Here is a 25,649-nt window from a genome sequence, read left to right as displayed (position 1 = left end):
CACACACAGGCTGCAGGACAGAAATAATCGACCTTGAGTGTCTCGGGCCCATCGGTACAGCAGGCCTCTTCAGCTACTGTGCTACTATAAACACTTGGTCTAAAGCCTCCATTTATCACCTACACTGAGAGGCGCGGGCTCATCAAATACGCCGTCATCTCAAAGGCCTTCACAAAACCCTTCTGGAGCTCTCGTACTTTTCTTTCTCATTTCATGGTTAGCTGCCGTCCTAAAGGCTCAAGCTGAGATACAAATATTATTGAGGAGCAGCCTGCAACTACTGAACAATAAAATAAAATAAAATAAAATAAAATAAAATAAAATAAAATTAAATTAAATTAAATTAAATTAAATTAAATTAAATTAAATTAAATTAAATTAAATAATAAATTAAAATAAAAAATTTAATAAAAATAAAATTTTATTAAAAGTACAATAACAGAAAATAAAACAAATAATTAATTAAATTAAATAATAAAATTAAATAAATTAAAATAAAAACTTAAATTAAATTTAAAAAGTAAAATAAAATTAAAAAAATAAAACAAAAGAGATATTTAATTAATGGAATAAGATGAAGAGGTATAACCAGGACTTTATTTGTGCCGGAACATCTGAAATCTGATCCCGCACCTCATTTTACCGAACCCCTCGTCACCCGCCCACTGTTCATTTTTACTTTGTTCCGTGACTCCCCAACCCTCTTCACTTTTGTCTACGACAACTAACCCCCGCCCCTTAACTTACATCCGCGACACCCGTCCTATTTCCAACTGCCCGCTATCCCCGTCCCAGCCCCCCATCACTGGTTCTTGAATCTGATTGGCATCTGATCTCTTTAGTATGTTGTAGTGCTGTATTTACACCATAGTAATCTGCTAGTGTTTGCTTTGCTTGGGATTATTTATTGTAATCTCACGATTGCAGCAGAGAAATACTGGGAATCTCTGTAGACTGATGGCATTTCATGCTGTTCAGCCTTATAATCTTAAAATGTGTGCAAAATAACTTGTTTTGTCATCACTTTAGACATTACGCTAGAGAATCCTTCAAGTACTAGCTCAAAAGTGACAGTGAAGTAGCCACGGTTTCTGCTGTCCTGGCGTCAGCTGCGGATGTGAATGAATGGCGGAGGAAAGTAGTTCCTCAAGGATTTTTGAGACTCTCCATGTTTGATTTTCTTTTTTATATACATGGTTACACCATCGAACTGTTGTATAAACACAATATCACACTTGTAGCAGTGCGATATGGCTGTATATTGTGGCGCACTCATGCATACCTCCCACCAGTGCTGATATACAGTCATATCGCACTGCTAATCATGTGATATTGCTAATAATAATTATATATTATATATATATATATATATATATATATATATATATATATATATATATATATATATATATATATATATATATATAAAGAATAGAATTAAATTAAATTAGATTAAATTATTACATTAAAACATTAAATTATATTAAAAATAAAATAAACTGATTGGACATAAAATAAAAAAAATACAAGTTAAAAAAAATACAAACAATAAAGACAATAAAGTAAAAAAAAAAATGCTAGTGCCTTTATTCACTCTAGTCAACATTATTCATTCTAACCAAATTTATAACCCAATGAGTGTGTTGGCACGGCCTGTTCAATAACCCTGAGGTCTTTCACCCTGCAGTTAAATTATGAACAGTAAAAAAAAGGTTTGACCCAGCATAAAAGCAGGGGGGAAAAAACATGCTTGTGCTGGCCACAAAATGACCATGACCTTTCGATGAATGTTGGTTATTTCTGGCCAATAAAGGACACACAACTTTTGTGAATTACAACAGCGCTGAGCCAGAATGTGGGTTTCTTTTATAAATGAGCGAAAAGAGAAAAGACAAAATTGAGAGTGCGGCCGCCGCTGTGAAAGACGCCATTGTTACACACAGCTGGGCTAAAGTGAAGTGATTATGAGAACATACTGGGTAAAGTGTGTTTGGCATTGTGTGTGTGTGTGTGTGTGTGTGTGTGTGCGCATACAGTATGTGAACGCCAGGTTATGACGACTAACACCAACCCAAATAATAAGATTCAAATGTGAAACACAGAGAGTCTTAAAACTACAAAGAATACTTAAATCAAGACTGCAGGTGAATAGACTAATATTATAATTTTTTTAAGTTAATATATCAAGTTAATATCTAGTTTTCATCATACTTCACCAGTTTATTGATTGATTAACACACAATTTGTGAATTTACAAGTAAAAATCCTAGATGTTTTCACCAATTAAATTGGATTTGTGAATTTACGAATCGTGTTTTCAATTTACGAATTGGATTTACGAATTGTGTTTTGAACATTTTTATTGAACTTGTGTGTTTACGAATCGTGTTTTGAATTTATGAATACGAATTGTGTTTCCAACATACTAATTAAATTTGTGTATTTATGAATCGTGTTTTGAATTTACGAATTGAATTTGGGTATCTACAAATAGTGTATTGATATTACAAATTGGATTTGTGTATTTATTGATTGTGTTTTGAATTTACGAATTGTCCAATTCGTAAATTCAAGACATGATTCATAAATACATATATATGTAAATAGATAGGTTTATTTTTTTTTTATTACAATTTTTCTGTATAACAAGTTTAATAAAAACGCTGCAGAAATATGCAAATAAGGCATTATTTGTTTAAATATGCGTTGAGTTCTGCTAAAGTTGTGACTTATAATTCAGTGCACAAGAAAAAAAACTCATTTTGTGAAAATAGCTTTTGAAAATATTTATATTAATTGAAATCTCCAGACAAAAAAGGATAAAGTGGTAAAAAAATGAAACATTAAGTATATTTCAGATATATTTAAAGCCCAAAACCTCCGATTTGAAAGATGCAGTAAACAAAAAAAAAAATGTTTTCCTAACATTTTCAGTTAGACATTTTTGTGCCGTTGAATGCAAAAGAAGATCATTTGAATAATGTTGGAAACAGGTAACCATTGACATCCACAGTAGGAAAAACAAATACTATAGAAATCAATTAGTATATGTTCACAAAATTCTACATTTGTATTGATTCAATTTCCTTCGATTTAGTCTCTATTCAGAGGTCGCCACAGCGGAATGAGCCACCAACTATTCCAGCATATGTTTTACTGGGTTGATGTACTTCCAGCCACAAACCAGTAATAAGAAATACCCATACACTCTTATTCAAACACACACACTACAGCCAGTTTAGTTTATTCAATTCACCTACAGCACTTGTGTTCCCAGTGCTAACCATTGAGCCACCGTGCCACCACATTTGTATTCAACAGAGAAAAAAAAGTCAAGGGCGAGATTTTCATTTTTGGGTGAAATATCCTTTTAAGGAACACAAATGGTTCTTCAAAGGAATCATTATGGAAATGCTTTTAAAAGTTGTGTTTTTATAAGTGAATGTAGACATATTTCGACTGTACAACAGCTGACACGTTTGTCCTTTTTAGAACCTGAGGTTTCATCGCAGCACTTGAGCTGCATCTCTAGCTGCCAGTTAAAACACAGCACATGTATTTTCTTCTAAGACGTTTTGGTAAGACGGCGACTGCCAGGAACATAAATATAATGTAACTTTGCATATTGTTACCACAACAAACAGCTACACCAGCAGGACTGCAACAGGGTCACGCTGGGCTGCGAGGGAGGGACACCACTGCGCCTTTTAAAAACCATTCCTGCACCAGGAGACTGAAGATGTTAAAGGCATATTTCAGACAAAAATTAACATTTACTTAACTTGGTCACCCTCAAGTGGTGAGTAAAATCAAACTTTTATTAGCTTCTTTCTTCTGTTGAACACAAAATAACATATTTTGATGAATGCAGACTTTGACTTCTAACCATTGACTTCTATTGTAATAAAAACAAATGCTACGAAAGTCAATGGTTTTAGTTCACCCAAAAATGAATATTCTGTCATTGTTTACCCCTTTACTTGTTTCAAATGAGCTTCTTTGTATATATATATATATATATATATATATATATATATATATATATATATATATATATATATATACATATACATACATACATACACACACACACACACACACACACATACATACATACACACACACTGTAAATATAGTGAATGGTTACAGGTTTCCAGCATTTTTAAATATCTCATTTTGTGTTAAAGTCAAACAGGCTTGAAGGATATTAAAGGTGATAGTTCCCCCAAAATGAATATCATGTCATCATTTACCCCCCTTTATTTGTTTCAAATGAGTTTCTTTATATGGAAAATAAATAAATAAACATATATACTGTCTATATTTTGTTTGAAAAATCCTGAAAACCTGCAACCATTGACATCTATTGTAATAGAAACTAATACTATGAAAGTCATTGGTTACAGGTTTACAGCTTTTTTAAAAATATTTTCTTTTGTCTTGGTCAAACAGGTTTAAAAGAAAAGTAAATGATGACATTTATGACTTGACAAATTTAAACAATGACAAATTTAAAAAGATAATTCATCCAAAAATGACTATTCTTCATTTACTCGCCTATATTTGTTTCGAACCTTTATGAGTTTTTTATTTAGGAAAATATCAACACGATCTTACAGCAATTCGTAACTTTTTGATGTAGTGGCTAATTCGTATGAATTTGTAAGAGCTTATTCATACAATTTAGTATGATTTGCTCATCCTCAATGACGGTTGGGTTTAGGGGCGGGGTTGGGTGCCACACCTCCTATTTAGAATTGTACATTTTTGTATGACGGAACTCGTACGAATTCTTATGAATTAGCCACTAAACTGACAAAACGTTAAATAGTTACGTTTCCTCGTAAGATCAGGCTGGAAAATATATTTATTTTGAAGAACGCAGAAAACCAGTAACCACTGATGATTTTTAGCTTTCCTCAAAATAAATATATAAATGTTGAGAGTGAGAGTAAACGTTGAGTTAATTTTCTTTGAAAAAAAACAAAACAATGGGTTGTCCAACACTGAGTGCCATTGAAGATCTGTTACAGTTCCCTTAGCAGTTCTTAAAAAGAGCCTTTTTTCCTTCTTAGCATGAAGAATATTGTAAAAAAAAAAAAAAAAAAAAAAAACTTTTTATAAACATTTTTAAACAATGGAAAGTTTTAATAGATTTCATAAGCTTCTTAAAGTAACCATTTCATTTTAAGCTTTCCCGATGATTTATTGCAACATAGGCTCATTCAAAAACCATAGCCCTGTAAACATTTCTGGAAATCGCGAATTGTGTAGCCAGAAGTTCGTATGGCTGCATTTTGTCTTTAAAACGAACACAACGGGGCGTAAGGCTGGTTGATCAATCAAAAAGTAATCGAAATTGACATTTAGAACCTATAATCAATCAAATTTTTCCAGGTCAATTTTAAATTACTTTCCTTACCGTTTGTGGAGTCAAGTGACCTCGCTTTGTTAAGGCTAATTTATACTTATAGTATTCTGATACTATACTTATACCTAACATTCGCTTATGGTCCAGTGCAGACTTTGCATAACTGCACACCTCCAAAAAAAACTTAACTCCACATCACAACAACACATATCGCAAGCTTGATGATTGGTCGATTTGGTAGTGGTGACAAGGGTGGGCGGTGCAGAGAGCTGCGTTTTAAGCAATGTATGTTTTAATTTCAGTTTTTCAGCGTTAATGTTCAATATTCATAGATAGTAGATAGTGTATGTTTCCTTCAATTATTTTAAAATCAAGTAATGCACCCTTCAAAAATCTCTCACTAATAAAATAAATAAAATAATTGTTCATTAATTGTAATCGAGTTAACATGTTAAATTAATCAAGATTTTATTTTATGCCAATTCTTGCACGCCATTAGTATGCATACTTTCCTGCTGTAACCAGTTTGTCCAGTGGCTCGTCACGTACAAGAGGATTTAAGACGCAGAGCAGAGTTGACCATGACAACGGAGTTTGGAGTCTGGCAAAGAACGGTTCCAAAAAGCAGGTAAGACAAAAACAAAATCCAAAAAAATGATCAGTGCTTTTGAAAACACTATCGGTTGGGTTAAAGTAAGGGGTTGGGCAGGTCAGTCAGTTGGTTGAACGTTCAGTCAGTCAGTCGGTCGACAGCGGCCTCTGGTGGATTTACGTGAGAACAGCAGGCGCGAATGGCAGTCGTGAGAGAAATTGGAGATCTGGAAAAGCATACCCAGCGCCCTCTAGTGGATTTGAAAAAAAAAAAAAAAACGTAGCTCCAGCCACAGATTTGTCGCTCTCGAGAAATGTATAGAGGGGTATGTAATCATAAAAAGCCTGGGCTGATTTATTTGCTGTAGTGTATTCAAGGACAAGCTCAGGTGAACACTATAGTACGCTACAGCAGCTGCCTAGGGGCGCACAAGTGTTTACAGTCATGCGTTTTATTGAGTATGACACTTTATAGCCATACTTTGTTGTTTTTATAAGAGTACTGATGCTTTTTCCATATAGAAATGAGCTATAATGGAGATCGAATGTTCTTCCCTGGGGCGGCTGCCTCAGTCCCAACCTGGTTTTCAGAAGTATGCTTTCTGTGTTTCCCATACACTTTCTCCCAGTTACAGCCTCCCGATTTCCCCGAGCAAGACAACTGGAGGAAAGAGCAGCTGAGGGTTTTGTTTGACGCAATGTCTTCCTCCCTCAGAGCCTTGTCCCAAAAAGACCCGTGCTGAAAGGGGAAATTCACCAAAGGTAGGCAGGGCAAAGAAAAACAGCATTTGTCACAATCGTTAAATCGCTCCGTTAGATTTAGGAAAGCTGCAATATCTATCAAGAGCGGGACGAGGCCTGCCAACAGCAGCACTTCAGTTCAGGTGAAATAATTGGCTGTTTGGTCAAATCCAAATACGGATTATCCATCTAAGCACAGTTAAAAAGAGCAAAGGACTCGTTAAACAACAAAAAAAGAAAGACAACAGAGAAATTTAGGTTAGTTAGCAGTCGGTAAATGCTGAGAGTGGAATAGGAAACGGCTCGGTTAATGTGAAATACACAGAAATTGCTCAATTTAACCTGACATCACAAAGATTAGAGTTAGAGCGAGTCACTGTTAAAACAGATTTTGCATGTTGAGCAACGGTGCATTCAGAATTAAAATGACGCCATCAAACAAGATAGTTTCGCACAATGTATAAACAATATAATACAGATCTGCTGAGCACAACAACAGAAATGTGGTGTAACTAAACAAAGCTAGCTGAATAACTTTAGAAATCATCTTAAAGCAAACAGAACATATCAACATAAATGATACATAAAGGGGAAACCGTCAGAATTTTATATTAGCTTTATATAAATACATGTTTCTATTATTGGATGATGCAAGCATATTATTAAGAGCACTACTGCACTGCAAATAGTGGAATATTAGAATGTAGATGTGTGACCCTGGACCACAATTTTTAGTGGTAATAATTATTAACATTTAGTCTAAATTGTCCAAATTGTCAAAATTATTGATATTTCTTTTATTCCAAATATCATTAGCATATTAAGTAAATGTTTTGGATGTTTTGCAACTGGTATCAATGACAGCAGTATCTCCAACAGAAGCTGTATCTGAAGGCGCCATATAAAATGGAAAATCTGTGTTTTTGAAACTAATGAAGACAGCAGAAATTAATGATTCATATGAATTATAACATATTTACTGTCCTAAAATATTTTAAATGTTTCTTAACATAAAATATATTATGTTCAAAAGGGGAAAAAGCTTTAGCTTTTTACCCAGACATTTAATAAGAACATATTTTATAGCAGTAATCACAATACTGTGAAACCATGATATTTTTATCCAATATTATCATACCGTCAGAATCTTATACAGGCCCATGACTACTGTAAATATCTCCAAACTTATTTTTTTTTTTACGTAAAAAGGAAATACCCTTTATATTTAGATTTTTTTTGAACTCTCAAAATCCATACAGGCCTATTCAAACAGTTGCATCTCTGCCAAATATTATCCCACCCCAAATAAATGTACACATAAATGCAAAGCTTATTCTTTTAATGAAGATAGCAGAAGTCAATGATTCATTTGAATTATTTAGCCTGACATGTTTTCTGCTCCAAAATATCTTAAATGTTTCTTAACATAACATTTTTTCCCAAGATTTTCATACTGTGAGAATCTTATGAATATCTGCCACATATTATCCCACCCCACAAAAAAGTACACATAAATGCAAAGCTTATAAATTCAGCTTTTAATTAAGACAGTAGAAGTCAATGATTCATTTAAATTATTTAGCCTGTTCAAAAATATTTGAAATGTTACTAAGCTTAATGTTACATTTCAAAGGGGAAAAATGTTTTTTTTTTTTTTTTTTAACCCAGACATTTAAGAAGCATATATTTTAAAGCAGTAATCACAATACTGTGAAACTGTGATATTTGTATACAAGGTTATCATACTGTCAGAATTTTGTACCGGCCCATGCCTACTGTAAATATCTCCAAACTTATTTTTTCAATAGCAATGTGCATTGCTAAACGTGTCATTTAGACAACTTAAAAGGAAATATCCTCTATATTTCGATTTTTTGAACTCTTAAATTTTATACAGGCCAATTCAAACAATTGACAAATATTATCAAACAAAAGTAAATCCAAAGATGATCTATTCAGCTTTCACGTGATGTATAAATCTCAATTTATTAGTTTAATTACTGACAATTATTACAGGCTTTGTGGTCTAGAGTCACATATAATAAACACAGAACGATAACAACACATTCACGGTGACTCTAACTTAAACCCCAACGCCCTCGAATCTAAAAGAGCGGAAAATGTTGGAAAATTCGAAATGCATTAAAACTTAATGCTAACCACTTGTCCCGAGACATGTGCAAGGCCCCATCTGAGGCCTTTAGCCCCCCGAACGACATTTTGCACATTTGGCAAACCATGCTTCACTTCCATTACGTAGGAAAGCTTGAGATTCCCCACCTGTTCGGGCCATTCCAGAAAGCCTTTTATCCATGTTAATAATTCATTAGCAAGACCTATTGTTTACATTTACGCGCGCGTCCTCGTTTATTTTTAATAATTAACCCTAATTAAAAAAGACAGACAAATCAGACTCGTCTTGAAGGACTGTAAACATAAAGGCAGGTGGAATTACGATGCATTTCCCTTATCTCCATCTTCTCTGAATGCACCGCCAAAACCTCACCCAAAGAAATGACTGCACCGTAAACGTGGCCTGCCGCAAGATTTATCCAGCCTGCAATCTGAATCGCATCTAAAGCCACAAGAGACAAAGGAGGGTTTCTTTTTAACACACGCAGTATACGTGGCGCGATTGCAGGTTTGAGGAATCTTTTTATCGTGGCGATCAAAATCAGAGTGGAGTTAATGCCAACACGGGCTGTAAATCAGTATGATAAAGGTTTGGGCTTTACTCGTAAGCCGTGGCCCTTTTTTCCCCTCGCTTTCTCACATTTGTGCGTATGAGAGACACTTTGTCACAAATAAAAAGCATCTGCATGATATGTAAACACTAATTATTATAGGCTACACACAATGCACAAATGCAATAGTCAAAATACTTTTACAAATACACGGATTAAGCATGAATATGTATACATACACTGGTTGCCTCATATTGATGTTTCACCTCAAATTCATTCTCAAATTTAACCTCAAATTTATTCTGGCTTATTAATTTTGCAACCTTTACATTTTTTAAAGATGAACAAAATATAGTTTAAAATATATTGTATATTATAAGATTGACATACACTGTAAAAAAATCATTGTCTTAAATTTTAAGCTGGATCAAAAAACATGAGTCCAATGAACTTATATCATGTTAAACTGACTTAAAACAGCTTGTGTAGCTTATAAAATTAAGTTAGAACATGATTAACTTAGATTAATAAGTTACAATGACCTAAAAACATGTGCTGTCAGGACTAATTGATCATATATTTGTGTGTGTGAGTGTGTGTAGGCTATATATCATCATATACAAATGACATAAATATACCTCAGGATGAACAGGTCTTCGAAAAGTTATTTCCATATTCGTATATTTATTTAAAAAAATAGGTAAATGCATTTATATATATATATATATATATATATATATATATATATATATATATATATATATATATATATATATATATATATATATTTTTTTTTTTTTTTTTTTTTTTTTTTTTTGTGCTTTTTGTCCTTGTGGAGGATTATTTAGTTGTCATAGCCTATATAATCAAGTCATAAAACGGAGAGGGCCAATTTAGAATAAAAAATACATTAATTGACCTTTGGATTAATTAAATAGGTCAAGTAGATTGACCTTTAAATATTTGCATTTCTAAAAATCTTTCATATTTGTAGTAGGCCTATATAAAATAGTTTTACATTGCTACAAAAACTGTTTGAATTTTTCTGTTCAAGCATGTGAATAAAGGACATTTCTAGAACTTGCCGTGATATAATAATAAAATAATATTAAATATAATATATTAAAATAATATAATAATAAACATTTATTTCGGATATCATCTGTTAACAACTCTGACATTTCAGCACTGTTAACTGGATCTCCACCAGACGCACTTTTCGCAGACTGCAAATGTTAAAATATTTAACCCCTTTAAAATAACAATTGCAAAATTGCTCATTTAAAAAAATATATTTATATTCGTGACACCATAAGACAACAAATACATAGTTAAAACAGTATAACATAGTCTAATAACTGCATTTGGATGCGCATTGTGCACTAGGCCGCGCGATGCAGAAGCGCTTCTCCAAGCGCAAAACCTTTAAGGCACAGAACTGCAAACAGATTCTCTATTTTATAAATCTTTAATAATAAATAAAACCACACACATCTCTTTTAAAAAACGCAAATAATTATTAATAAAAAGACATGCTTATTGTATTTGTATACTTTACAAACGACTGCCGTTCAGGCCTACTTTACTGTGAGAGTGTTGCATTTTCAGCAAGACAATTATAATTAGCAAGAAAAGCAATTATTCGCCACACACAAAGACAAAGCCGTCGACTATGCAAAATGCAAGAAAAGGAGATTTATTTTAGACACACACCACTAGACGCCTTGATTCACCGACAGTTTGGCGTGACCTACTCTGTCGTGTGGAGGAAAAGAGAAAGGCCTATTTTGCAGCCAAGTCTAAAGTGGAAGCCAAGACTAAAAAATCCAACAAAATAAAGAAATAGATTAAAGGAATCAATTATGACAACAGATAGAACAATTGAACGTAAACGGACAAATCTATTTGGGAAGTCTATAACTTATTTCTCGCCCAATTAAAAAAAGTTATTTTAAAGATCTTTCAAATGTGTGCAAAAGAGGAACATTTAAGAGCCAGATAGAGCGACTGCCACAAAAACCGGGCCAAAATGCGCGAGGCGTCGGAGGAGATTCCAGCCGCAGCTCGACTCCTTCAAGCGGCATGAAAACAAGCCCTTACGCGCATAAATGCATGGCACAAAACTGCAAATACATTTTTAATTTATTATTAAACACACACACACACACACACACTTCAGCTGAAATGCTTGCTTAAATATAATAGTGCTTGTGCAAAATGGCTTTAAGTGTAGGCCGCCATAGAGAGGCTATAAATTAAAAAAACAAAAGCATGTTAAAATAATGATCTTGCAGTATATTAAATCCTAATTAACATTCTTAAGCATAATATGTTGTATGTGGAAAACTATTAAAACCAGTTATACAGCTGACTTCATAGAAAAGGCTTAGAAAAAATAAATCACAGCATGCTTTTTGTTGGCGTGCATATTTTACTATACTGCAAATGTATGAATATTTTTCCAAAAAAAAAAAAAAATGAAACGCTGAATAATATAGAGGGCATGTTAAGAGAGAGAAGAATATTTTGTTCTAATGATTGATGACAGTAAATTTAGTCAACACGACTTGCTTTGATTAAACCTCGGCCTGTATCTATTAAAGTAAACAATTTCATTGCAGTCTTGAAGGAAGGTTTAATCACGTTAATGTTTAAGTTGTGCTGTGTACTGTATAAACGCCAAGATCTTGATTTATAGAAATAGCATATTTTAGGACAGTGTGCGTGTCCTCTCGTCCCATAAACTAAAGCTTCAAGCTTCCAAGATTAAAAACAAAATCCATAAATTATAAATCAGTGCTCTGCACTACAAAACTTCTAACAGATTTTTGAAACAGCATTTGCTGTATATGCATATAATAGCCTGTTGCATAACGCAAGTTGCACTTTTTCTCGCATGCATTATTCGCTTTAACAGCAAGCGCTTCTTAACAGTTTTATTTCTTATGTAGCCTATTTAATAGTTTCAGTGGCTTACTTTATTGCAAATAAATGAACGAAGAACACAAAATCCTAAAATGAAGGATGACATTTTTTCCCACTCCAGGACAGGTAGATCAATCTGACTTCGCGTCTCTCTGAATGCGGGCGCGGACGAGTTCATGCACGGAGCTTTTGGACACACTGTCGGCTCATTCGAAACATCGCAGCTTAGAAAAAACTACTTTTATCAATACTACCATAACTCATAGAGTTTGACTTTAGAAAATACCGCTGGACGTGCTCGTCGCGCTGATCATCGCGTCTCCTTTTATATAAAATAGATTTGGGAGAAGCGCCATTTTCTCTCGGATCCCATGTGCAATGAAACGCACGAGCAGAGTTCCTGAACGGCTCCGTGCGCGCGCGATCTGCACATAAACGCGCGGACGAGAAATAAAATCTTAAAGGTCGCAATGCAAAACTTCACATGCATTTAAATGAGAAGCAACCCTCAAGACGCCTCTGGAGTTCTACAATGCAGCATCCGGACACACACACACACACGCACATGACCGGTTAATTAAAATGAAGGTATTTACCTGTGTCAAGCAGTACGGGGAATACATAGCTAGCCGGTCTCAAAGGCGGGAAATGATTTGCGTTTTGAAGTTGAGTGGAAGTTCGCCGCGTTTCTGCATTGCAATTGCTCGCCGTCCCCCCTTGCGTTTACTCCATGCTGCTCTCGCCGCTAACCCCGCCTCGAAGGCAGAAAGTGAAAGCTCAAACTTTAGCAGGAAAAAAAAAACTTTCCTTTCCTTCTTTCACTCCCCCTTCGCTCTCTCTCCACTTTATCTAATAAAAGGGCGAGCTGAAGAAGTTGTTTATAATCTACTACAGTCTTGCAACAGCCTGCATTCATCTAGTGATAGGAAAGGTGAAGCACGCAAAACTTGAGTAATGTATACAGAACACTCGTGTCATTCAAGGCCAGTCTGGCAGAATCCATTGCGAAAAGCGCACAGTACAGTAAATAATAATATGCAACACTTATCATTTACTGCTGATAACAGATATGATTACGGTACTATTATTATGAGCTAAGTTTTGTGTTTGTTTCCAATTTATTTCAGCTATTTGTTTATATCAGCTGTGCCCAAACTTTTCTGTATGAAGGGCCAAAATTCAAATTTCATTGAGAGCCTTGAGCTAAAGGTAAATTTACCAAATTATATTACATTAAAGTGCCATTGCCTCATTTATTTAATTTTATTTCAAAATAAAAAGAAAACATTACTTTACAGCATATTACAGCATAAACATTACTTTACAGCATAAAGCAGTGTGGTGTGGCCTTGTTAAATTATAGCAATGCAGGGACGCCCAAACACAGTCCTGCAGGGCCGGTGTCCTGCATATTTTTGTTCCAACCTCAATCAAACACACCTAGTCAAGCTCTTTCTTACAGTTGAAGTCAGAATTATTATCCCCCTGAATTATTAGCCCTTGTTTATTTTTTTTCCATTTAATTTCTGTTTAACAGAGATATTTGTTCAGCACATTTCTAAACATAATAGTTTTAATAGCTCATCTCTAATAACTGATTTATTTTATCTTTGCCATGATGACAGTAAATTATATGACTAAATATTCTTCAAGACACTTCTGTACAGCTTAAAGTGACATTTAAAGGCTTAACTAGGTTAATTAGGTTAATTAGGCAGGTTAAGGTAATTAGGCAAGTCATTGTATAATGATGGTTTGTAGACTATCGAGAAAAAAATAGCTTAAAGGGGCTAATAATTTTGACCTTAAAATGTTTTTAAAAAAATTAAAAACTGCTTTTATTCTAGCCGAAATAAAACAAATAAGACTTTAAGAAAAAATATTATCAGACATACTGTGACAATTTCCTTGCTCTGTTAAACATCATTTAGGAGATATTTAAAAAAAGAATAAAAAATTTCAAGGGGGGCTAATAATTCTGACTGTATACAAAAACATCCCGGACGGTGTGTTGAAGGAAGTTGGAGCTAAACTATACAGGACACCGGCCCTCCAGGACTGAGTTCGGACACCCCTGACTTAATGCAATAGTAACATAAACAATCCCATTTGTAACACAGTGGAGTTCAATCCTGAAGACACTAAACATCGAAAAATCCCCATCTTTCTTCATCAACCTCATTCATCAACCATTGTCAGGTGACAGTACAGTACATTTAAACTAAATCTGATTCATTTACTCTATTTATATGAAACATTTAATTTCAGTAACAATAAAACATCAAAACATCTCCAGCAGATGGGATGGCAAACAAATTAAAGTTTACCAAAGACCAACTTTGGCCCTCGGGTCCTAGTTTGGGCATCATTGAGCTATACAGTCTTCCGACAGACCAAAGGACTGGGCACTTTGGCCTAAAATCAAAACCTCGATTAATTGAACATTTTATTTGATTACAATTAGTAAACGATTTATTTATTTATTTATATATTGTCTTTCTTTTTTTTCATTCTTTTAAAACCTCTTTTAACACATTTTAATCTGTTTTTTTCTGTTTTTTATTAATTGGTTTTTATGTTCGTATACTTGTCTTTTTTTTCTTTTTTTTTTCTTTGTTTATGTAAAGCACTTTGAATTGACACTGTGTATGAAATGTGCTATATTAATAAACTTGCCTTGCCTTATTTTATCTTATATGCCCTCATAATTCACTGACAAGTTTTGTACAGAAATATGTCACACATATTACAGGTGGGAGATTTCTGAATGAAGGGTGCATTGCTTGATTTTGAAATATTTGAAGGAAGCACACTCACTATCTGCGGTCTATGATTATTTATTAAACATTAATGTTAAACAACTGAAATCAAAACACACATTGCCTAAAATGAACAGTCACCTTTTTCTCATTAAAACGTAATAAATAACTTGCACTTTTGGACACAAAATCAATTACTTTCAGTGTTTTTCATATAAAAATATAAAATAAGCAGTATGTCTTCTGAATAAAACAACTCTTGTATATTCTGTAAATAATATTTTAAACTCTGCATTTCTTGCATCTTCTGTAAACAAATATTTTAATGTAAATAATTTTGGTGCAATGGAAAATATGCCGTCTTGAGGCATCTTCCAATCACGATCAATGTCGTGCAAAGTAAGGCTCAAGAATAGGTCCAGCACCCTACTTGGCAGGAGATCAGATGTGGCTGCAGAAATATAAATCCGCCTCAGCCTTGACTCCACATGCAATAGGGAAAGTAATCGTCCTGGAAAAATTAGATCGATTATAGGTTCTGAAAGTCGAAGTACTTTTCGATAAATCACCAGCCCTATATGCCATATATATTGTTTTTTGTTGTCATAAAAAGGGCGAAATTATTAGCCCTCCTGTGCAATATTTATTCTTACTGAAGGTGATATTTAATTTAAATTATGAAAGTGTTTCCTATTTCTTTCTTCAAGAGAAAATATTATCGGCTAGGTTGGCTAAAATAAACAGTTTTTTCTTTTTAAAAACATTTTAAGGTCAATATTAAGCAATATTTTTTTTATTGGCTACAGAGCTTACCATTGTAATACATTGACTTGCCTTAGTACACTAGCTTTAACCTAGTTAAGCCTTTAAATGTCACTTTAAGCTGTACAATAGTATCTTGAAAAAGATCTCGTCAAATATTATGTGCTGTCATCATGGCAAACATAAAACAAATCAGTTATTAGGAACATAATGTTTAGAAATGTCTTGGAAAAATCTTTCCATTAAACAAAAAAGGGGAAATGAATATAAAATCATTGACATTTTACAGGAGGGTTTATAATTCTGGCTTCAAACTGCACTGGCCATTAGAATAAAACGCTTTAACTACTATATTATCTTATTAATGCATTGCAAAAACACAAACCTAGAATAAAACACATTTTAAAATTCCAAGCAATTATGCAAAGCGCGATCAATGGCAGCAGGAAAGACTGCATTCTTGTCGTCAGCGGCCTGCATTTACAGTAACACGCAATACTAATGCTGCAGGCTTTACTTCAGCGAGTTAATGTAAGGTAAGGAACCCGTTTCTCCCTCCTCTTTCTTTTTCTATGACTCATCTATAGGCCCCGATCCTGCATTACACTATTGCAGGGTGGTCTCCTAAATCCACATCTGTTTTGTGGCAAACCACAGCGCCCAGGCTGCCTAGCGGCACGCTCAACTATGCTTATCTTGCACCTTCTCCAGCCGTGAAACTCTGCTGTGCCTCTGCTGTCAAACTTTAAGAGGCAGATTAGCCTGCTCTTTTATTAGGACGCCATTCTCATGGGCCGCTTAAGCCAACACCACAAAGGGGACTTACAAATTACGGCCCATTTTAATCCAGGACTACAGGCTTAATCCAGCACAAAGCTTAATCAACATCTGTGAAAGCAGACCTTGGAATTTAGAGCTGGGGATTGTTTTAGAAATGACAACCACAGGTCAAGAAGGCGGATTTGACCATGGTCATAATTAACAGTTTATAGATTAAGAAAAAAAATACTGATTGAGATGAAATGAGCACTACAACCTATTTCTTGTCGTATACTCGTAAAAATAAAGGTTCTTTGCTGGCATCTGTGGTTCCTTCACTGTAAAAAAAAATGATTAGTAGAAATTACTTAAAATAATTGAGTAAACCTACTGCTTTTAAACCGATTAGTTCATTCATTGATTTTCTTTTTGGCTTAGTCCTTTTATTAATCAGGGGTCGCCACAACGGAATGAACCGCCAACTTATCCAGCATATGTTTTACGCAGCAGATGCAACCCACCATTGGGAAACATCCATACACCCTCACTCACACACATACAGACAATTTAGCTTATTCAATTCAACTATACCACATATCTTTGAACTTACGGGGGAGACAGGAGCATCCGGAGGAAACCCACGCCAACATGGGGAGAACATGCACACTCCACACAGAAACGCCACCTGACCCAGCCGGGGCTCAATCCAGTGACCTTCTTGCTGTGAGGCGATTGTGCTACCCACTATGCTGGCCACTGATTAGTTGACTTTACCTAACATATGCAAGTAATCCTGTTGCCTTTAAGCAGAGATGCCCAAACTAGGGCCCGCTGGCCAAAGCTGACCCACGGTAAGCTTTGATTTGGCCCTCCATCCCATCTGAGACGGATGATGGAGAAGGATGTAGAATTTGAGGGGAATGCCTTTAACAGAGATTGTCATTTTAATTTAACATAACTTCTGTTTTTTTAACTCTACTCTAACCAAAAATGGTTATTCTGTGGCTTTAATGCCAAAAAAGAAATAAAGAATCACTATAAAATAAAATAAAAACTTAAAAAGATGAACCATTTGTTTTGAGGAATGGGAATTAAATTTCAAGGAATGGGAATTGGAAAGTTCATGAAACCGTCGATGCCAATAAAGAACCTTTATGAGTTGCACGTTAATTGGAATAATGAATATGCAAAGCAGCCGACACAACAAGAAAATCAACAAAAACACTGACATTCCTGGTAAAGAGCAAGGTCAGAGAAAGGGCACAGAGGTTGGCATTACCACACAGAAGGGCACAAATCCAAAACCACAGTCTTCGTGTTTCACACACACACAGATCTCCCAGCCATTACTCTACAACATAGCATGAAAAGCAGTCCTGCTTTCAGCGCACGCATACTTTCACACACATACAAATACATACATGCACGCACACGCACACACACCCAGTTCTTTGTTAAGCAGACCCACGGTCGGCTTGCGGTTGCAGTTTCCATTAAAACTCACATGAGAGAACCATATGCAAGCGATATAGTCGGTGTGTGTGGTTTTATCCCAACACAAACACACACACTTTGCTTTTTACCCTTCCCTTGTGGCTTGCTCTTAAATAATGATATTTTATGTAGATAATTCCTGCAGCTGCTCCTCCACATAAACTCGGCATTCTTCTCAACGCTAACCACCGTCTTACCATACGAACGTATAAACGCAGCATACGAGAGTATAAACAGGCAGATTTATGATGCATGTGTGCGCGTATTCTCTCGAAAAATGTATTTTTGATGCTTGTACTTATTTAAAATGAGCCAAAATAACACAATTCTTGAGATTTTTTTGGGTACAACTTAATTGTTTTATGTTCAATCCATTTAAATTTGTTAACTTAATCGGTTTATGTTGGGACAGCATTAATTAATTGTGTGGGACACTGCATTTTTTACAGCTCTTTCGAAAAAAAAAGTTAGTTTTTTTAGTGTGCAAAATTGAAAAGGCAAAACACAGGCTCATACTAAAAAACGTAGCCCTATATACATTTCTGGAGAGCGCAAAATATGTAGCCAAAAGTACGTATGGCTGCACTTCAACTTTAAAACGAATGCTACAGGGCGATACGACACTGCTCCTTTTCGCGCTAACTAGCTGACCGCTTACCTTCGTATGGACGCCTTTCCCGCAGTAACCAGTTTGTCCAGTTAGCTCGCCGCTTATGTCAGCGGAATTGAGATGCAGAGAGGAGTTGAGTCTGGCGAAGAACGATTCCATTAAGTGGATAAGAAAAATTAAATAAACAAGTAAATAACAGGGTGAGAATGTGTGAGAATCTAAAAACATGGTAAAAAACAGACGACCGCAAGGGCTTTTTTTTCTGTATTGCTTTTTAAAACTGTCGGCTGGGTGGGCGGGTCAAAAGGAGCTTTTGAAAACACTATTGGTTGGGTTCAGAGAAGGAAGAGGGTGGGCAAGTCGATCCGTCAGTCAGTCAGTCTGTCAACAGCGGCCTCTGGTGGATTTACGCAAGAACAGCAGGCACAAATGGCACTCGTGAGAGAAATTTGAGATCTAAAAAGCGTACACAGCAGCCTCTGGTGGATTTGCGAAAATAAAAACTGCAACAAAGACGTACCCCCTGGGAAGTTTTTGGCACTCTCCAAAAATGTATATAGGGGTACATAATCAGAATGTGCCTGGGTTGGAAAAAGGAATCAAATCCATTTTTCTGTCGATTAAATCTCTGCTATTTTAATAGTTTGCTTAATCGATTCAAACTCTATTTATCTCGATCTGAAGATAAATCTGGCTTGAAAGTAGATTAATTACATCATGAAAAGGAAATCAAAGTTTAATTCAGTATGTTAGTCGTTTTATACATTGGAAAAAATGCTGGGTTCCACACAAGAGCATCCCAACACAAATCTATTCAACTTAGGCTCATTCTGATTACGTACCCCTATATACATTTCTGGAGAGCACCAAATCCGTCCCAGGAGCTACGATTTTTGTTTTTCGCGAATCCAGAGGGAGCTGGGTATGCTTTTTCAGATGTCAAATTTTTCTCGTGATCGCCATTCATGCCTGCTGTTCTCGCATAAATCCACCAGAGGCCACTGTTAACTGACTGACTGTCTGATTGACTGACCGACCGACCAATACACATGCCCACCCCCTTCCTTAACCCAACCGGTAGTGTTTTTAGAAGCACTGATTGACCAGCGCCCACCCACTTCCCTAAACCCAACCAACAGTGTTTTGAAAAGCAATCAAGAAAAAGAAAAGCCCTCGTGGCTGCTTGATTTTTACCACATTCTCACCCTGTTATTTACTTGTTTGTTTATTTCTTAGCTTTTGCTTTGTTTTACCTGCTTTCTGGAATCGTTCTTTGCCAGCCTCAAATCCTGTCGTCATGGTCAACTCCGCTCTGCATCTCAAATCCTCTGAAGTACGTGACGAGCCAAAAGATCAATCTGGTAACAGTGGAATAGCCATCCACACGGAGGCGTCATACCACCCCGTAGCTTTCATTTTAAAGACGAAATCCAGCCATACGTTCCTCTGGCTACATAATTTGTGATCTCCAGAAATGAATACAGGGCTTCGTTTTCAGAATGAGCCTATGCTGAATATATTAATTGTTTTTGCTAATTTAAATAAATTGAACATAAAACAATTAAGCTATCTCTCCCCCCCACCAAAAAAAAAAAAAAAACAAGATTTGTTTTGATTCAGCTATTTTTAAATAAGTACACTGTTGAAAAACATACAATTTTAAGGCAACTTGATGCAGAGCTTTTTTAGTTGACAACTTAAATTGAGTCAAGTGCAACCCAGTACTGGGAAACCCCCATACACACTCATACACAGCAGCCAATTTACTTTATTCAAATCCCCTATAGCTCACCTATAGTTCATGTGTGGGGGAAACCGGAGCACACGGAGGCCGCCCTTATGCTGTAAATTGCCTTACAATTTTAAGTTGAGTCAACTTTTTTTTTTTACAGTGTAATTTGAACCAGTAACAAAAGTCCTTTTTTGAGTGTAAACTACACATGGGAATAAAAATAAATACGAAAAAGGCTTGTACCCTGTAGGATTCAGGCACTAGGAAACACTCTGAGATGCCCGGGGCTCGATGGGGACCTTCATGCACCAGATACGATTCTGTGGCCTGCAATCAAACACAAAAACATAGAGCGAGTTTAGTCATAAAGCTATACAGCGCACTCACACACACAAAAAAAACCCCTCTGTATCACAAAAGCTGACACTTTACGAGAACATACATCAATCAAATCATAACTCGTTTTGCTTCTCGGTGTCCTACTTGTGCTCACTACTGGAATAAACCAGTCTCTCATGTTTGTATGTCAAATAGACAGTCTAACAGACAGCTCAATTAACATAGGTGGAGCAGAACATTTAGCTGTTAGCTGGGCTTGAGTATACTGTGTGTGTGTGTGTGTGTGTGTGTGTGTGTGTGTGTGTGTGTGTGTGTGTGTGTGTGTGTGTGTGTGTGTATACAGTATAAACTGTAACTTATATTCCCCTACCCCAATCCTACACTGTAAAAAATGGACAAGATGAAGGAATTAAGTTAGCATTATAGTTTTTACAAATTGAAGTGGATTCAACATAAAACATATAGGTTGTCCCATAAAACTCAAGTATTGTGTGGTTTAAGCTTACTGTAATGATGTAGTTTGAACAAACATAATTTTTTTTGTGTATACCTTACAGGAAACCATGCAGTTTTACGTTCTAAAGCAAAAAATAAATAAACACTAATTTTGAATGATTTATAAGCCTTTTGATAAATGGATACATCAGCAGTGTCCTCATATTACACAATCTCCTTGTAATACCCATGTCATTATACACATGTGTCCTGATATTTCACACACAAAATATGTTATGTAGATACATCCACAGGTAATCAACTCCAAAATGCTGGTTTAGGCTAATTTACCCCAACACCTTATTTCTAGATAATGGAAAACTGATTCCAGATCAGTTGCGGCAGTCGGCTTCATGCTTTGCTGCATATACTGAAAATAAACAGTGTGCAATATTACAATTTTTACTAAGAAACCTGAAGTACGTTTACAAGTGAATTAATTTAAAAGTAAAACTTTGAAAAGACATTATTTTTACAATGTATGTGCTAAGAAATCATCCCTTCTGCAATAATTATAAATTATAAATATACAATTGTTAGACTAAAATTAATAGCTATTTGTAATGCTTTTATTAGTGTTCTTAAAATGTGGTTAAAAACAAAACATAAGTAGTCGACTATGAGTTTAGTTTGACCACTGTGTTTGCCTCATAGTAATGTGATGTAAAGATTTATAATGTTGTGTACATGTACTTATTTTATTTCCATTTTATGTGGCGCAGTGGGTAGCACGTTCACCTCACAGCAAGAAGGTCGTGGTTCGAGCCCCGGCTGGGTCAGTTGGCGTTTTGTGTGGAGTTTGCATGTTCTCCCCGCGTTGGCGCGGGTTTCCTCCAGGTGCTCCGGTTTCCCCCACAGTCCAAAGACATGCGGGACAGGTGAATTAGGTAAGCTAAAATGTCCATAGTGTATGTGTGTGAATGAGTGTGTATGAATGTTTCCCATTGATGTGTTGCAGCTGCATCCGCTCCTTAAACATTCGCTGGATAAGTTGGCGGTTCATTCCATAGTGGCGAACCCAGATTAATAAAGGGACTAAGCCGAAAAGAAAATGAATGAATTCCATTTTGTTTTAAGCCTCCCTTGGACAAGTGTTGAGAATTGGCAAGTCTGCTAAAACACTTAATGCATTTGGTTTGTCAAGAGTAATTGTGAAGTCCATGCCAAATAAGTGAAGTTTTTAAACTAATTTCGAGAGGAGCACGTGATATAATTGACTGCAGCTGGCCACCTATCTACACTCATTAGTTAGCCAATCAGATCTATCCTAACTCACTATAAGTAGCCTAGCTAGATATTACTCCCTTATCTTCGTTTTCCGAAGAAACCCCCCATCCACCCCTTCTCCTCCTTTTCTCCTTTACAAAAAAGGGGAGCTCTCGAGAACCACCTGATCTCGTACTCCCCTCACATGCTCTATGGACCTGGCAGGAGCCCTGGGCTCAACTATGTCCGAGCTCAGGGTCCTCTCCCGGTACAGCATGCCAAACCTGCTTACAGTTGTCAAGCAATATCTAAGTGTGAACTCTTGAAACAATAAATAAATAAAAAAGCATAGACATTTGTTAATACCTGTTAGCATCAAAGCTTAAAATCCACATTTACATGATCGATTACTGTTAGATTTTAACTTCCAAAAGTCTTAAAAGCTTGCTGATGGTGACTACATATGAATAATAATACTGCATATGATCCGTTTCCAGCCATGCAGTGCATTTTGAGTGTATAACGACTATTAAAATACATCAATATGTTATTATTTGAGGATTTTTATAAAAATGTTGATTGTTCTTACTACTACTTATTTAAAATGAGCTAATGACACAATTATTGAGATATTTTTGGGACAAATTAATTGTTTTATGTTCAATCCACTTAAATTTGTTCAATTAGTGTTGGGCAGTGGCGGTTCACTCCGCTGTGGCGACCCCGGATTAATAAAGGGACTAAGCCGTCAAGAAAATGAATGAATGAATGAAAGAGTGTTGGGCAGTGATGGAAAGAGTACTGAAAAATCATATTCAAGTAATAGTACCATTACTTGCCTAAAAATGTAGTGCAAGTAGAGTAAAAGTATCTGTTGTATATGTTACTCAGAGTATTAGTAAAAAGTAGCCCTTTCCAAAGTACTCAAGAGTAGTGGGTTTTACTCTGTGAAAGGCTGATGCGATTACATGTAATTTGTGCATGTGTGTGTAAACGTAACATTCTGTAGTGCATTTAGTTATTGCCCAGCAGGCACACAACATCATAAGACGTTATTATTAGGTTAGATTTAGGTAGTGATGTCAGGTGACCAAAATTCAATGGCTCACCAGCGTCTAAGGACAACGTTATTTTGATGTCCAATAATGGCATCAAATGACGTTGATATTTGGTTGATTTTAGGTTGTGTGTGGTAGATAGTGACCAAATTCCAATGTCGAGCCAACATCTTAAACCAACGTCATATTGACGTCAAATACTGACGTTTATTCCTCAGGTATGGTAACCAAAATCCAACATCTGATAGACATCATAGTGGTAACATCCACACAATTTCAAGCTGTGACATCAGACATTGATATTAGGTTGGTTTTAGGTTGGACTGACGTTGAGTTCAAAATGCAACGTCCCCATGACGTTATGGTACAACGTCAATCTGACGTCATGTTGACATCTTGTCCCTGATTGGCGTTTAAGGCCATTTCGGTCATCATACAGTAAACATCCATCATCTTCTCAGCAGTGACATGCATCTAAACAGTCTCTGGGTCAATGAGTGTAAAGATTTTGGACATCTTCTTGGACACTTTTAATGCTTCCAAACAGTTTGCTTCAATTATAAAGCACATGTCTTGAGGTAGTTCATCATGATGTGATTTACCTTCTACGTGTGATTTGATTGGACAGGAATCACAGGACTGATTCTAATCCCCATATACAAGAATAAAGTAGTGACTGCAGATTGAAGGACAGTAGTGGAGTAAAAGTACAGATACTGCACTAAAGCTGTACTCAAGTGAGAGTAGAAATACACATTTATAAACTACCTAGTAAATTACAATTCCTGAGAAAAACTACTCAATTACAGGAGTTTGAGTATTTGTAGCTGGTTACTTTACACCACTGGTGTTGGGACAACATGAAGGAATTGTGTGAAATGGATAATAATAATAATAATGATAATAATAATAATAATAATAATTCAGTTCAATTCATTTATAAAGGGCACCTTTCTGGACAACCAAGGTCATCTTGCAACAAGCATCAGACATACCAAAACAAGTCAATAAAACAATTAATAAAAAATAAAACAATGCCAGTAAAAAAAAAAAAGTTAAAAAGTTATTATTTTTACAATGTGTGTGCTGAGAAAACATCAATTCTGCAATTACTATGGATTATAAATATAAAAGCTTAAACATTTGTTAATACAGTGGGCATCAAAGCTCAAAGAATACATAAATAAAGTGTACATTTACATGATCGATTACCATACCAGCTTCTAAAAGCTTGCTAATGGTGACTACATACATTTACATTACATTTACATTTAGCAGACGCTTTTATCCAAAGCGACTTACAAATGAGGACAAGGAAGCAATTTACACAACTATAAGAGCAACAATGAATAAGTGCTATAGGCAAGTTTCAGGTCTGTAAAGTCTAAGAAGGAAAGCATTAGTACATTTTTTTATTTTTTTTATTTTATTTTTTTTTTTTTGAGTACAGTTAGTGGTATATCCAGAGAGGCAATTGCAGATTAGGAAGTGAAGTGGAAACTAAATAGTTGAGTTTTTAGTTGTTTCTTGAAAACAGCGAGTGATGTTCTGATGCAGTTAGGGATTTCATTCCACCAACTGGGCAGATTGATCGCGAGCGTTCGGGAAAGTGATTTCTTCCCTCTTTGGGATGGAACCACGAGGCGACGTTCATTCACAGAACGCAAGTTTCTGGAGGGCACATAGATCTGCAGAAGTGAGAGCAGATAAGAATGAGCAAAGCCAGAAGTCGCTTTGTAGGCAAACATCAGAGCTTTGAATTTGATGCAAGCAGCAACTGGCAGCCAGCGCAAAAGGATGAGCAGCGGAGTGACATGTGCTCGTTTAGGTTCATTAAAGACCACTCGTGCTGCTGCGTTAAGGAGCAGCTGAAGAGGCTTGATAGAGTTAGCTGGAAGCCCCGCTAGTAGAGAGTTGCAGTAATCCAGTTTGGAGAGAACAAGAGCTTGAACAAGGAGTTGAGCTGCATGTTCAGATAAGAAGGGTCTGATCTTTCTGATGTTATAGGAAATATAGAAAATATTAGGAAATATACGATTATTAATATTGCATATGATCCATTTCCACCCATGCAATGCATTTTGAGTATGACGATGGTTACTATTTGAGGATTTTTAAAAATT

At 35.6% G+C, this 25,649-nt stretch overlaps 1 protein-coding gene across 39 annotated transcripts in view; it reads right to left on the bottom strand.

The window, feature by feature from the left end:
• The window catches only part of nfixa (nuclear factor I/Xa), a 253,758-nt gene that overhangs the window by 187,560 nt on the left and 40,549 nt on the right, over positions 1 to 25,649 (bottom strand). For 23 of the 39 annotated variants that reach the window (XR_012405563.1, XR_012405566.1, XR_012405493.1 and 20 more), the window contains exon 2: positions 20,672 to 20,755. Coding sequence is in view for 16 of the 39 variants with exons in the window: in NM_001366171.1 (NP_001353100.1) it covers positions 20,672 to 20,755 (84 nt within the window). In the remaining 23 variants the exon portion in view is untranslated. Of the gene's footprint in view, positions 1 to 12,908; positions 13,057 to 20,671; positions 20,756 to 25,649 lie in introns of those variants that run through there. The other 16 variants (XR_012405540.1, XR_012405530.1, XR_012405546.1 and 13 more) reach the window with 2 other exon arrangements.

This window comes from Danio rerio, chromosome 1 (assembly GCF_049306965.1).
Source record: "Danio rerio strain Tuebingen ecotype United States chromosome 1, GRCz12tu, whole genome shotgun sequence".
Lineage (NCBI taxonomy): Eukaryota > Metazoa > Chordata > Actinopteri > Cypriniformes > Danionidae > Danio > Danio rerio.
The sequence above is the reverse complement of the archived record's forward strand: the minus strand, read 5'-3'. Positions and strand labels throughout refer to the sequence as shown.